Below are 13,391 nucleotides of genomic sequence, written 5' to 3'. Positions count from 1 at the left end.
CACGTCAAAAGCTCTATTATTCCATCCAAATTTTCATTTCAGTCTTATCACTCATTTCAGAGGGAAAGACCTAAAAGTTCTCAAAATTGCCTTCAGAGCTCGAATCTTCGCTAGCGAAATTTTCAAAGACCCATTTTATGTATTATGACGTCCTTCAGGATCCTCAGCAGACTTTCAGTTTTTATTACCTATTGATGTAGGTACCCGGCTAAATAATAATTTAGTTTTCGCCTTCCAACAACAGATTTAGCCCGCTGTTGTAAACTGACACTTTAATACGGAAAATGGCGGTCGACCAAGGTGATTGGAAGCGCCAAAAACGGTTCTTGAACTTTCGCACTGTCACTGTCTTGCGCGGTGTATCGCTAGACTTCAAAAGTCCATAACTGTACTGATGTTGCGTCAAGACCATTTTTGACCTTATAATATCAACAAGAACACTTGTCTGTCTATCACGGATAAATTGATCCGTTTCAATAAACGTGGGGATGTTCTTGTACTGAAGTAATTGTGAGGTATCCAGGATATTGCGCTTATGTCATCAGGGAAAATACAAGAATGAGAAATAACTTCCACCTATTTAGTTAATAATTGGAAAACTTTTATCTTACATGATAGGCTGTAGAAAACACAGTGCACATTTAGCATATCACGGTTCTCGTGTGACAAACACGCGTAAATCACATGTGATCATTGGCGGGCAAATGAATAATTCCCGTGTATTTACCTTATACGTATAATTTTAACGATTAGTTCATTTTTGAAATTAAGTCAAATCGAAAAAAAGATTTGCTGAGGCTAGAAAAATACAATTTTTGTTGGCGAAGCAGGGAAATTCTTACGCCCTCTCGCAACCCCTAGAAATACCTGCCAAAACATGTCCTAAATGGAACAGGGGTTGATGCGTTTTCAATCGAATCTCTCTATACTTTTTGTTAAATATTGGCTAAAAATAACTGCTCGTGACAACGGGAACTCGAGGAAAAAAAACCTACAAAGCAAACATATTCGAGAAGCTCATTTACGATAGTGTATTGCGATTGACGCGATATTTTAACGTCAACAAAGAGCAATTACATTTCCCAATGCGAAAGTCCGTTTTTTCGGGGAATCCCCTAATTAAAAATTCATTGTTTGTACCCACATCAGCTGACACCTTTGCATTCCTTCACGACTCTCGCTGTCGCCCAGGGTGCCCCGGTGGAGTCCCTAAATTCCCCGAGATGAAGCGTTTTGATTGGTGAAAAGATTACAAGCTCGCTTGATCATTGGTCAGTTTTAGGGCACGTGATTGAAAAGGGAAATTTCCCTTCTCTGACTAGCAAGCGTATATACATGATCATCCGCCATTACTAGGCATCTTCGATCACGGGGACTGTTAGAGCGTGTGTAGAATTTAATAGTTCAATTTGTTTGTATTAATTTTGTTTCTTAGAGAACCGTAAACTTTTTAATTATCGTAAGAAATCTGTGTTCACTGTGATGGATTCAACAACAAGTGGGCAACGAAAGCTGACTCCTCGCGGAGCGATGCCAACCGGTCTGGTACGACAGAAAATGTTAGCAGTTCCTCATGCAGATGGAAAGGTTGTAAGCGCCAGCTATCAGTGTGACTCTGGATTTGGTGACGACGAAGAATTACGCTCTCGAAGCATAGAAAGAAACAATGAATTCACCAGCTTGCGCAGTGTAGAGGAGAGGACCGAAAATTTGTCGATCGAGGACCCTGATACTGATAACCGACACCCCTCCTTGGAATCACAAGATTCATCGCTTCTGAAAAACGAAGAACTTTATCTAAACTATGCTCACACTAATGACGTGAGGTATCTATTAGCCCAGGACCATGTTAGAAAGCAGTTATATCTTCAAGACGACGATGGTGACACGTAAGTTTTCAAACGAATCATCGTTCTTCGCTAAATATTCGTTCTCTGCAAACTTAAGATTTCGTACGTGTAGCCGAGGTGCATATCCAATGACCTTTGCCTTCAGATAAAATGCTTTGCTTTCTCCTCGATCTGTAAATAGCTGAACATCGAAACAGGTAGTGTCGTCGTTTTTTTTCTCTTTTTTCTTTCACCCTTTACCGACTTGTACGAAGGAGAAGATATTTTGAATTGAAGTCGATCAAATTTCCTCCTTTCGTGAAGCAAGACATAAACTGTTCCCTCTACGATTCCAGGCGTGGAGAAGTATTCGATTTCACTTGAAACAGCCAAAGTAAAAACTGACTTTTTTCTGGAAATTGTATGGAAATAACGCTGTTTTATAAACTAGCGTCAGGAGCAACGGTTTACTTCAACACTTATGTTTTCGTTTTAAAAATATCGTCATCCACCAATCTCACAAATGTTCCTTTCCCCGAAATGATGGAGTTGAGTAACAATATAAAATTCTTAACATACATCATGGTCATTTTCTTTTTATACTTTCAGAGCTCTTCATTTGTCGATTATAAATATGAAACCAATGGAAACAGATGCGATAATCTCAGTTGCGCCGTGTAGAGAATGCCTCGACATTTACAACGATCTGAAACAGGTAAACAAAACAAAACCACTTCATGTTTGGCATATTTCTTCTAGACTAACTCAGAGTTTGATAAGTGTTCTCTCGGAAAATCAGCCGTAAGACACTGTAATAATCTTTTTATTCTTTATAAAAGAAATTTGTGTGATATTCATGAAACATTTTCTGTCGTAGACGCCTCTTCACCTAGCGACAATCACCCGACAGCCCGCCGCAATCCGCAGACTTCTGGAAGCCGGAGCTTCGCCAAACATTCCCGATCGCAATGGTAGAACGGCTTTACATTTAGCTTGTGATCAAGGAGATATTGACTGCGTAAAGGAGATTGTAAGACCTCTGCACGACAAACGATGGGGTGACGAAATGAAAGAGAAAGTATATAACATGCTTCACGAGCGAGACTACGAAGGTAAGTTAACAATATTGATCGTCCATTTCAGTCGAGCCTTATTTGGTGCTCTCGTCTGAAATTATACATGAAAGCTCTACGTGCCCTTCGCCCACGTTTTGGTTTCTGTTGATGACTTCAATTGCATGGGGGCTTCCCTTGTTGTTGAAAGGGAAAGGGAAATGTGCTGTGGAAGCACAACCGGTACATTGTGTTAGCGGGGGTTTCCCGTACAGGTCGGAAAGGGAAATATGCAAGTAAGAAGTTTCGTTTGGTAATTTTTTTTTCCTTTGTTCACATTAAACTTGTCAAATTGCCAGGGTTACTCCTACTTAAGTTGTCAGTTCATCTTGATAGAGATTTGATCAGAAGAAACTTAAACTCAAGATAAGCAATGGCGTATTTTCGTGTTACTAATACTTGTAATTTTTTCCCCTAGGTTATGCCGCTTTTCACAAGGCTGTATTTGTAAGCAGTGTACAAATTGCCACTTATCTGGTGTCTCTTGGGGCTAATGTTAACATTCAGGTAGGTTACATTTACATTAATTTTTGTGTCTTATTTTTAAATGCACAAGAACAGTGATGGTGCAGGACTCCCACAAGTTGGCTTATGTTGCCTTCCTGTTGGCTCCTGTCATTCCAATAAAGCTTGCTGTAAGGATTTTTATCACACTGCACTAGAACACAAATCTTAATGTGAGAGCAAATTTTGATAGTAGTCATGACCTAGAGCAGAAGTACTGAGGAACTAGAAAATTAAAAAGGATCAATGTTTTAGTCTAAATTTTTTTCAACATCTTTCTTCGCAGGATGCTAAAAGTGGACGTTCCCCACTTCATCATGCAGTTGAGGCTGGTAACTTGTCCATGATCAACTGCCTTTTGTACCAGTGCAGTGCAGACCCAGATGCCATGACATTTGGTGAAGTGACACCTCTTCATATTGCCGCAGGACGGGGAATGGAAGCTGTGGTAGCTCTGTTACTTGCTGCCGGTTCTGATCCAAGCCTAACAAACTATGAGGGTGAATCACCTCTTAATATTGCTGCCTCTAAACAGGTGATTACTAGTGGAGCCCTTATGTTGAAATCTCTCAGGTGAAGAATGTTGCATGGTAGGAACCTGTTTAATTTAAACACATAGAGCAGTTTGAAAAAAGGGCCAGCGTGCTTGTTTTCTTAATTCAAAAGGAACTTCTTTGGCTCCCTTGTTTAAATGAAAAGTCAGCATGGATGTCAATGATGCTTTCACTTTTTTCATTGTTGTTGAACCTTTAAAAGTTTTCTTTCCCTTCTCCCATCGGTCCCATTATTTCATTTTGTCCTCAGAGGAATTATATTTGTGAATTAGTACTTTAAAATAACTAAGTGAAGTGAATTCCAATCTAATGATTCCTTGGTATTCTTCTGTTTTTCTTTTCCAGATTCATGACATGGTGAAGTCTACCTTCTAAGCTTAAAATAGAGTTACAGACAAGAATGGAAGGAGTGGATTTCAAACCCCCTGAATATTTTAAAAAACCCCTCACAATGGCAGGCTGGTAACTTCCAAAACAAGCCTGTGCAATTGACACTATCATACCTTATAAATTTACATAGCATTACAAAAGCAAGATTTTTCTAGAGCCTTGAGGCTACTACCTATATCAAATCACAGACATTTTACTGCATGAAACTGCACGCTTTATTGCTATTATTGAAAAAAAAAAAAATTTTTTTTGTTGCTGTCTTGTCTGAACCAAATAGATAAAAGTGATTTTTACATAGTTGCTAACAAATCAAGAACGTAAATTTGAACTGGTCTATGTGTGCAATTACAGTTCCTTGCGAGACTTTATGCCAAGATATCTCAGATCAAATAAAATTCAGTTTTAGAATAGTACGTCTCTTCCATTTATAAAGTATACCATTAGAATAGATAGGATAAATACTGACCCTAAAGAAAGTTCTATTGTTTATAAATGGTAACATTCTAGGGGTAAGTAAAGCACAGTTTTCATTCTTTGACACATCACAAGGCGGTTTTCATAAGTAGCTGGCAGCCAGTGACGCTAAATGCTTTGCAAAAGCTATTCTGTTTGGAAAGTGTCCTGATTCTGTTCCCTTTCACCCCCAAGATCTTGATATCAACTCTCTTTACTGCCAACCATAATCCTCTTCTATTTTTGCCATGGGAATTAAGGGTCATTTAACATAACAATATCCCTTGGTTGATATTTCTTATTATTGACATCAACCCTGTGCTCTACAATGTCAAAATATTGAAAGAAGAAATTTCTTACCAGTCACTTTGAGGTGAAATGTTAAGTAAGAGTTGACATAATTAGCCACTACTGCAGTGATAGCATCTACAATTTCACATTTCAATATATTTCCATAGCATCCATCATGAACATAACACACTCATCAGGCCTTTGAATGACTTCATGAGTTACTTACTATTACTAGCATACATGGGAAGGGTACTCTTGTATGGCTCTCCTTCCCAGCCCAAAGCAGGTGTTAGATAATCTTTAATGAATCTGCTCCAACATGGTTATGACCATGTTTTAAACATGATAATGTTTAATGGGTAGCTACAAATACTGTCATCCTAGCAATGTTGTAAAGAATTCAAATAATCAAATAAAAGAAAGAAAGTGAGATTTGTTTCTAGGTATTTCCTGATTTCCTTATGATGCGGTCTTTAAAAGAGTAGATGTTTCCAACCCACTCCACTCAGGGCTAGGCTACGTATTTTCAGTTCTCTCTTTCCTAAGTAAAGATAAGATTGAAACCCTAAAACGGCGAGTTTAATCTCAACCAACTTCGTTTCCAGGGACCCCTTTCTTCCTTCCTCAAGGGACGAAGACCCAAGGAGCTAAGTTGTTGAATGAACAAGGTGTCAATTCAGTGTAACATACACGCATCGACTGTTGACCGTGGGCTCATAATGGCTGATGTAACAGGAAGAGGATTATGGAAATGTTCCAAGAAATTCATTTATAAACACCAATAGTATATGTTGCTTAAATTTCTTGTAAAGAGAGGAAAGCTTGGTAAATTTCCTACAAAATTTAGGTGTATAAGGTACATATCATTAAGCATGGCGGCTTCAAACGACGAAAGTAATAAAGAAAACGTAGCGGATGGAGAGACAGAACAAATCGTGACCATGGAGAAGGTCGTTGCAGCGGATAACAAGGGAATCGACTATGACAAGCTGATCAGTTAGTTTATCTTCCCTCATTTATTTATATTTATATATTCAAATTTTTCTATGGTGTTATTTCTTCCGTTTAATTATTCCAAGAAAACGGCGTGTTAGCCTCGATCGATGATCAGCTGAAAATTCAGTCACGTGGCTTCTGTGGTTTTATTGTCTAGCTGACTTAAGAATATTCGTTTGGCATTAGTTGAAAGATAGTTAACAAGGATAAATACGATATTCTTCCTTTCAGCATGCATAACAATAGCCACACCAGGCTAGTAAGACATGATGGACTTCCACATCAAATTCTTTTTTTTTTTGGACATCGGTGGTACTTATAATAACTACCCACCCAAAACATACCCAAGTATACTATTGAGGCAGTACCAGTGCTGAATACCTTATTATTATTCTCTTATCTGCCAGCCAAAAGGGTTTTGATTTTGTACATAATCAAACACCCGTAATTTGTTTTTGAGATGTTTGTAGGAGGAGGACAAAAACGCTTTCATTAGCCACAAGAGTTAATTGTTTCTAAAGGAAGTATCAATTTGAAAGTTCTTCTTTTGTAAGTTCTTTCTAAAACAAGGCCTTTATTTGGAGACTGGTGGTAATTATAATTATTACCCACCCAAACATACCCAAGTATGCTATTCCCTTTCTTTGTTAAAAGGATGAAACTTTGTTAGTCCAACAAGTAATTTTATGATCCACAGGGCAGTTTGGTTGCTCCAAATTGGAAGACAAACACAAGGAAAGGATAGAGAAACTAACTGGAAAAGCACCACATCATTTGTTAAGAAGGGGTGTCTTCTTCTCACACAGGTAAAGAGGGACTAGTTATCACTACAAGGCTTTATATACAAAGTAAATAAGTAAACGTAATTAATCAAGAGATCCTTTTTTTGACTGTGTTGGTTGTGAGGGTTGTCATATTATGGTGTCCTCCATGGCCTTTAAACTAGGCGTTCATTTAATGGTCATTGTTAACTGCAATAGTGCTGAGTGCCCTTTACTCAGGTTTAATCTTAGGTTAGTCTGAAAGGTTTTACCAATGAAACAAAGTTAATGGACTGTAGACCTTGATACCCAACACTGGTGCACTGTCTACCTCTCAGAAACTTTAACCTCAACACTTATTAAAACCCTTTGTTAATAAGAAAAGTTATATTTTAACAATAGTGCTATATGTAGCTTTGATCTCTTACGTTCTAGAAAGTCACATAACTGTATTTTGTAGTACAAATTATTGTAATTTCCAGCCTACAAAGGGAAAGGGACCTTTGATTCCTTCATAAAATGTTATCAGCTTATTTTGGTAGTCATGATTTAATAGCTTCAAGCCCTGAATTGTTTGTAATGAAGGAATGTTACAAATTGTTAATTATTACCTTACATGTTTCAAGGGATCTTGACTATGTCCTGGATATGTATGAAAAGGGAAAGCCTTTTTACTTATATACTGGAAGAGGTCCATCCTCAGAAGCCATGCACATGGGACATCTGATTCCCTTTATCTTCACAAAGTAAGTCACTGTGGATAATTCAATCAAACTGAAGAGGTGGCTGAGTGACTTTTAAGGAAACCTGTTTTATAGGGGTATACAAGACAGTTTGGAAGGAGAATTTTCAAGAAGCAACTCAGGGCCTTTTCCATGCATTCCCTCTGATGTTTTTAAATCTATGTCGGATGTGCTACAAACATTTACATAGTTACAGGAACCAGTTTCATTGAAACAAGAAATGTTAAACAGCTTTTGTAAGCCTGAAATTTAGTTTTACTCAAAGATTTGGATCTGATACTTTTTCAATTTTGTCATCTGGCTCTATACCAGCTGAGAAAAAAGAACCCATTAGTGAGACAAGTAAAGTATATCTATGAAAATATTACAGCAAACAAAGAAGTGAGGAGAGGAACTAGATGTGCACATGTGTTGAAAAACTTCACATTTTGCTTAGTTTCTCCACGGTTATGTCAACAATTATTAAGGTAAAAAGTGTAACAGAGATTTTACTTCTAATTCAGGTATCTTCAAGATGTCTTCAATGTGCCACTAGTAATTCAACTAACAGATGATGAAAAGTTTTTTCTCAAGGACTTAGAGTGTGAAGAAACACACAGACTGGCTTATGAAAATGCCAAAGATATCATAGCTGTTGGCTTTGATGTGAAGAAGACCTTTATCTTCTCAGATATTGATTACATAGGGTAAGAAATAAACTAATTATAAACCTGTTTCTTCAATTAATGATTATGAGTAAGCAAAACAATTGCTTAATTTATGAAAATTCACAATACTATTTGTAATCCCAAGCAAGGAATACATGTCAAAATATATTTATGGGAAAATTAGTGTAATTATAGTTATTACTGAACTGTTAGAATTTGTGAGGATTCTTTTGAAGGGTGTTTGTGAAAAATTATTTCTCCTATCAACTTTTAGGAGCAGCTCTGAGTTTTACAAAAACATCATCAAAATACAAAGGTGTGTAACTTACAACCAAGTTAAAGCAATCTTTGGATTTGATGAGAGTTCTTGTATAGGTATGTATCAGAGTACCTCTTCTCCATTTTTCAGCATTATTTTCTAGATAATAACTTAATAGCGTTTGGTGTTTTAATAAGTGTTTCATTTAGCTTTCCTCACTTTTAATCAATCTTTCATGAAACATTTTGTTTCCATGTGGCAATGTTTGAATTTTGTTTGTGGGTTGAACTTTTGTTTTCCGGGCTCATTTTAGTTTAAACTGAGCGACTGGTATTTAGATGCAGATGTATTTGTCTTCATTTCAGGTAAAATAGCTTTTCCTGCCATACAAGCAGCCCCATCATTTAGCCACTCTTTTCCTCACACATTTGGAAGCAGAAAAGATATCCCATGTCTTATTCCTTGTGCAATTGACCAGGTAAGACTTGCAGGAAGTGAATCAAGACCTTCTTCTTAAACAGAGGGCGTGTGGTGTTATGTAAATGCATTGTATATCCTCTCATTACGAAGCATTTGTAGTAATATTTTTCAGTGGGAGAGGGGAGGAAATAAAGATCGTCTCAGAGGATACCAGGTAGAAGTAACACTTTTTCTCTGAGATGGATACCACACATATCTGGCTGTATTATTATTGGACAAATCTTTTCTTTTATCGTATGCATCTGATTAAACCTCACCATAATTATGGAAAATTTTTGCTACTTTACATTTTGCTTTTATTTTTCCAGAGGTGATGGGCAGGGAAGGTGGTTGTATTTGCCCAATGCTTGGTGCATGAGCCCAGGAATTAATGCATTCAGAATAGCAGTTCCTATCAGCCAACCCAATCCCCTTTTCATAGTTTCTAGATTGAAATTAATTGACTTTGATCAGCGTCTCTAGAGAATTGCATGAACCATCCTTAGTGATACATATACATTCTAACGATGTGCAGTTCTAAGGGGGAAAATTCCTAACTACAATCTCCTTCTATTTGGTACATGTACATATAGTCGTGTGTAACGTGAAGTAATACAATTCACCTAATCTTTACTGAATGTTATTTGTGTGTTTTGTTTTCTTCCTAATGGGTAGGATCCTTACTTCAGGATGACTCGGGATGTTGCTCCACGACTTGGTTGTCCAAAACCATCTCTGATATTTTCCACATTCTTCCCTGCTCTGCAAGGTGCAAAAACAAAAATGAGCTCCAGTGATCCAACCTCTTCCATCTTTCTCACTGATTCCCCAGCTCAGATTAAAAAGAAGGTATGGTTGTATTTTACAGCAGTGGTGCTGATTTTGATTACACAGGGTGTGTTTAACTTATCACTTTTGCCAAGTATAGAAAGGTGTTGAACTCAGTCAGGATTGCATGAGTCAAATAATTTCAATTGATTCATTTGAGCACAGTACTCAATTGGGTCTGTCAGTCATTTCTCAATAAATTGTTTGCTGAAAAATCTAAAGTTAAGTAACTTACCTCTGGAGAGGAATTTCCTTTTGGTAATTTTCCAAGAAACATTGGACACAGAGCAAGTCCTATAATTTTTATCTCTTCATCTCCTATTCATAAAGGGGTCTTTCTTGAGAAGATCATTATATGTAGTTGTCAAATGGTGATAATGAAGTTTATTGTATTAAGTGCCTTACTAGGATCAGAAAACAAAAGTTCTTAAGTACATCTAGTGTATTACTGTTTTTGTTATCTAGGTTAACAAGTATGCATTCTCTGGTGGTCGTGATACTGTGGAAGATCACAGGAAATATGGTGGAGATATAACAGTAGATATTGCTTATCAGTATCTCACATTCTTCCTCGAGGATGATGAAAAACTTGCTCAAATAAAAGAGGTAAATGTGCCAAGACCATGATGCTTTAGGAGTTATGTCAGCGTTTAAGGAAATCGGGACTAAGGCTTTTTTTGTTTTTCTTCTTGCCACTGTTCTTTTGAAAATTTTTGTAAATGACTTAGTAGTATACTAACCCCATTGGCTACTTGTTATTAAATCAGGATTATTCTACTGGAAAGATGTTGTCTGGAGAAATCAAGAAGGAACTCATCTCAGTTTTACAGCCCCTGGTGGCAGCACACCAAGAGAGAAAGAAGCTAGTCACAGATGAAGTTGTTAGAGAATTTATGACTCCAAGGAAGTTAGAATTTACAGGATTTAACTCCTGAGCACAGATAAAACCTAGCAATGAATAGTTTCCTAAAACTGCTTTATGTATGATGTTACAAGTGTGGTAAAAAGATTTTTAAATGCATGTGAACTTAGATTTCCTTTGACACAATAAGAATGTTGACCATAGAAAGCAGGCAGTAAATATATCAGCGACCATGAGTTAAGTCAGTTACCAGCACTTAATTTATTTCAGACTCCAACTGTTAAGGAATGTATGCAAGGTCATGCCTTAAGTTCTTAGTGGTAATATATTTAGTCACCATGACTGATTATAAACATGAGTTCAATTGGGGGACTGGGGATATACAGTGTAAAGGATAAAATCAGTTGTACATTGGTGATTTCACCATTGTCTTGGGTGATAAACTCCCAACTGCCCCAGTCCTTTCTCCCACTGTGCTTCCCAAATACCTGTTTCAGGCAGACATCCCCAAAGAAGCAGCTTCAGCCATTAGGAGCAAGGTTCGGTTGTGGAATAACATTAACTTTTCACCAATTTGTGGCCCAAGAATAAAGCCTTTCGTCAATGAAGCAGTATATACATGTTAGATGCTCTTTAATGACTTGAAAGTAAGAGGAACAGCAACAACACCTTTTATTTTTGGGGGGGGGGGGACGCTCTTAAAGGTAATGTAAAGTTTTGATATATTTTTTTGCCTTCACGAAGAGAATTACGGAAACAGATTTCATTTTGTTTCCTTCAGTATCTTATTGCACTAAGGTAAAACCTGCCAAGGCGCTTTTGTTCAAGAGAATTCAAGGGCAGATTTACGCACACCTCTTAAACCCAGATTAGCGAAAAACTACTTTATTTCGAGGAAAAATAGTAGGGTTTATTCTTTGGAATTTTTCACATAGTGTTCACTTTCCAACTCTGAAAAGTTAGGTGTCGAACTATTTTCGAACTAAGACTGAAAAGAATAAATAGCTGGCTTTGTAGAATCGAGAACGGATTCTGTATTGAATTGTGAAGTATGTGAACATGAAGACTACTTTTAAAACTTGGAGACAGCCAGAAAGATAAATATTTGTAATAAAACAAGAAGCCTGGACCTGTCTGAAGTTTTCTTCTATCCACTAAGCTGCTGACAGTGCTTCCAAAGTGAATTTTGTGCTGTTATTTACACAAATGTGAACGAAACCTTGGGAGATGGACCGCATCAATGGTCATTACATAAGTTGTATTTGTAGCTGGTACAGGTTAACCTGCTACTTTAGCTAGAAATGAAAAAAAATCTCCTAGGCCTGAAATTGCCAGTGTCACTTGTAATTAAGGCATTGGAATAATTCAAACTTGGATTTTTCAAGAGTGGATGTGTCTAAAATACCGTCTCTTTTCATCGATCCTTGACGAAGCTGTAAATGAACTAGACAAGAAAAGGATTGTGGTAATAAGCAGCCGCGGCAGCTGGGTACATTTGGCGGGAAACTCTAATTGTACGACTATTTTGAGCCCAACAAGATAAGAAACTAATTTTACTCGTAAAAGGTCGAAAAATCCTCTTTCATCGTTTTATTACAGAGCTCAAAATTCGTCTCCTTGCCTTTTCTATTCACTCGAGGCTTTTTACATGGCTGACTCTAGCACAAAGCGGGGTGATACCTATAAGGCGCCTTGTTTACGGTAAGTTTCTGTAGCTAAGTGCCAGGGCATTGGGGTGCGGAATTCGAATGTCTGAGTTTCGATTCCTCATGAAGACCCAGCCTTTGATCTTTATGATAAGACAGAAAAAAAAAAGATCTTTCTTGAAGTCTTTTTTTAGCCAAGTTAACAGGTTCTAGTCTGAACAAGACCTCTTGGTAATTGCTTTCAACTGAACAAACAAACATACGCTTAAAACTGCTCATGCACTGATATGTTCAGTTAACTCAGAGGTTAGGAATACAGAATCATTTGAATAAAGTTTTGCTTTCAGAGCAGTTGGGTTCTAGGAAAGAGAAGTGAAGGATTTTGCAATCTTGAATTTTCTTTTTAATTAACCAATAGAACTACTGTTTTGAATCACAACATAGAATACAAAAGACTAAATCATATACACTCTCCATTTTTTTATGTGTCTGTTCAGAGATAGATCATAGAAAAATTAGAAATACGGTACGAACATCAGTGACACACTCATCTTCGCGTCGGGTGCCACTTTTTTTGGTCTTACCACATGATAATGTCAGATGCGACCGCTTACTGAACAGACGCAAAGCGAGCTTTAAGTGCTAAAACCAGTGTGATACTGCTAAATTGAGAAAAGGTAGGCAAATATCTCTACATGATATATTGACATGGTTCACCGACAACGCCAGTCTAGTCAGTCTCTCTTCCATCAGCTGAGAGGAAAATTTGCAGTGTTGTCCTCTTCTAGTTGCTGTAGCCACGAAACTCCAAGAAGATGAGTGTGCACTTCAGATATCAGGTGTCAGTAAATACCGCAAGCTTTTATCTGCAAAAGTTACATCCTGGAATCTAAAACATGAAAGTAGATGCTTTTCAGCCAAATTTTCCACTTTCCTGAACATTGCAAAACCAGTTGAATGGAACATCATGAAAATGTGAACTGTCATAGTTGCTTCCATTCTTGCAATCGTTATTTATCCCAAAAACCGCTGGATTCACGATTGTGAACTATTTTGA

At 37.3% G+C, this 13,391-nt stretch overlaps 2 protein-coding genes across 3 annotated transcripts; both read left to right on the top strand.

Moving 5' to 3' along the window:
• The first annotated feature begins 1,340 nt into the window (after positions 1–1,340).
• On the top strand, positions 1,341–4,799 carry LOC131784856 (nuclear factor NF-kappa-B p105 subunit). Of its 2 annotated transcripts, none has more exons than XM_059101686.2 (6): positions 1,341–1,889; positions 2,439–2,544; positions 2,707–2,941; positions 3,360–3,448; positions 3,732–4,018; positions 4,345–4,799. In XM_059101686.2, exons 1-6 carry the CDS (start codon positions 1,483–1,485, stop codon positions 4,358–4,360), a joined length of 1,140 nt encoding a protein of 379 aa, XP_058957669.2. In that variant the 5' UTR covers positions 1,341–1,482; the 3' UTR covers positions 4,361–4,799. The 2 variants fall into 2 exon arrangements, with proteins under 2 accessions (XP_058957669.2, XP_058957670.2); XM_059101687.2 differs by having other exon boundaries at positions 1,342–1,889; positions 3,732–3,980.
• Positions 4,800–5,867: 1,068 nt separating this feature from the next.
• Positions 5,868–11,817, top strand: LOC131784852 (tryptophan--tRNA ligase, cytoplasmic-like). Its single transcript, XM_059101681.2, has 9 exons — positions 5,868–6,129; positions 6,827–6,935; positions 7,517–7,636; positions 8,137–8,319; positions 8,555–8,655; positions 8,905–9,017; positions 9,674–9,847; positions 10,292–10,432; positions 10,594–11,817. The coding sequence occupies exons 1-9, from the start codon at positions 5,922–5,924 to the stop codon at positions 10,759–10,761; spliced, it is 1,317 nt and encodes a 438-aa protein (XP_058957664.2). The 5' UTR covers positions 5,868–5,921; the 3' UTR covers positions 10,762–11,817.
• The last annotated feature ends 1,574 nt before the right edge of the window (positions 11,818–13,391 follow it).

Source organism: Pocillopora verrucosa, chromosome 7 (genome assembly GCF_036669915.1).
Source record: "Pocillopora verrucosa isolate sample1 chromosome 7, ASM3666991v2, whole genome shotgun sequence".
NCBI lineage: Eukaryota > Metazoa > Cnidaria > Anthozoa > Scleractinia > Pocilloporidae > Pocillopora > Pocillopora verrucosa.
The sequence above is the reverse complement of the archived record's forward strand: the minus strand, read 5'-3'. Positions and strand labels throughout refer to the sequence as shown.

Excerpts from the sequence above, each read along its gene's own strand:
- LOC131784856 (XM_059101686.2), top strand. The coding sequence starts at position 1,483 with ATGGATTCAACAACAAGTGGGCAACGAAAGCTGACTCCTCGCGGAGCG. Across the intron at positions 1,890-2,438 it reads CAAGACGACGATGGTGACAC|AGCTCTTCATTTGTCGATTA; the intron begins GTAAGTTTTCAA and ends TTATACTTTCAG. Across the intron at positions 2,942-3,359 it reads TCACGAGCGAGACTACGAAG|GTTATGCCGCTTTTCACAAG; the intron begins GTAAGTTAACAA and ends TTTTTCCCCTAG.
- LOC131784852 (XM_059101681.2), top strand. The coding sequence starts at position 5,922 with ATGTTGCTTAAATTTCTTGTAAAGAGAGGAAAGCTTGGTAAATTTCCT. Across the intron at positions 6,936-7,516 it reads GGTGTCTTCTTCTCACACAG|GGATCTTGACTATGTCCTGG; the intron begins GTAAAGAGGGAC and ends ACATGTTTCAAG. Across the intron at positions 8,320-8,554 it reads TCAGATATTGATTACATAGG|GAGCAGCTCTGAGTTTTACA; the intron begins GTAAGAAATAAA and ends ATCAACTTTTAG.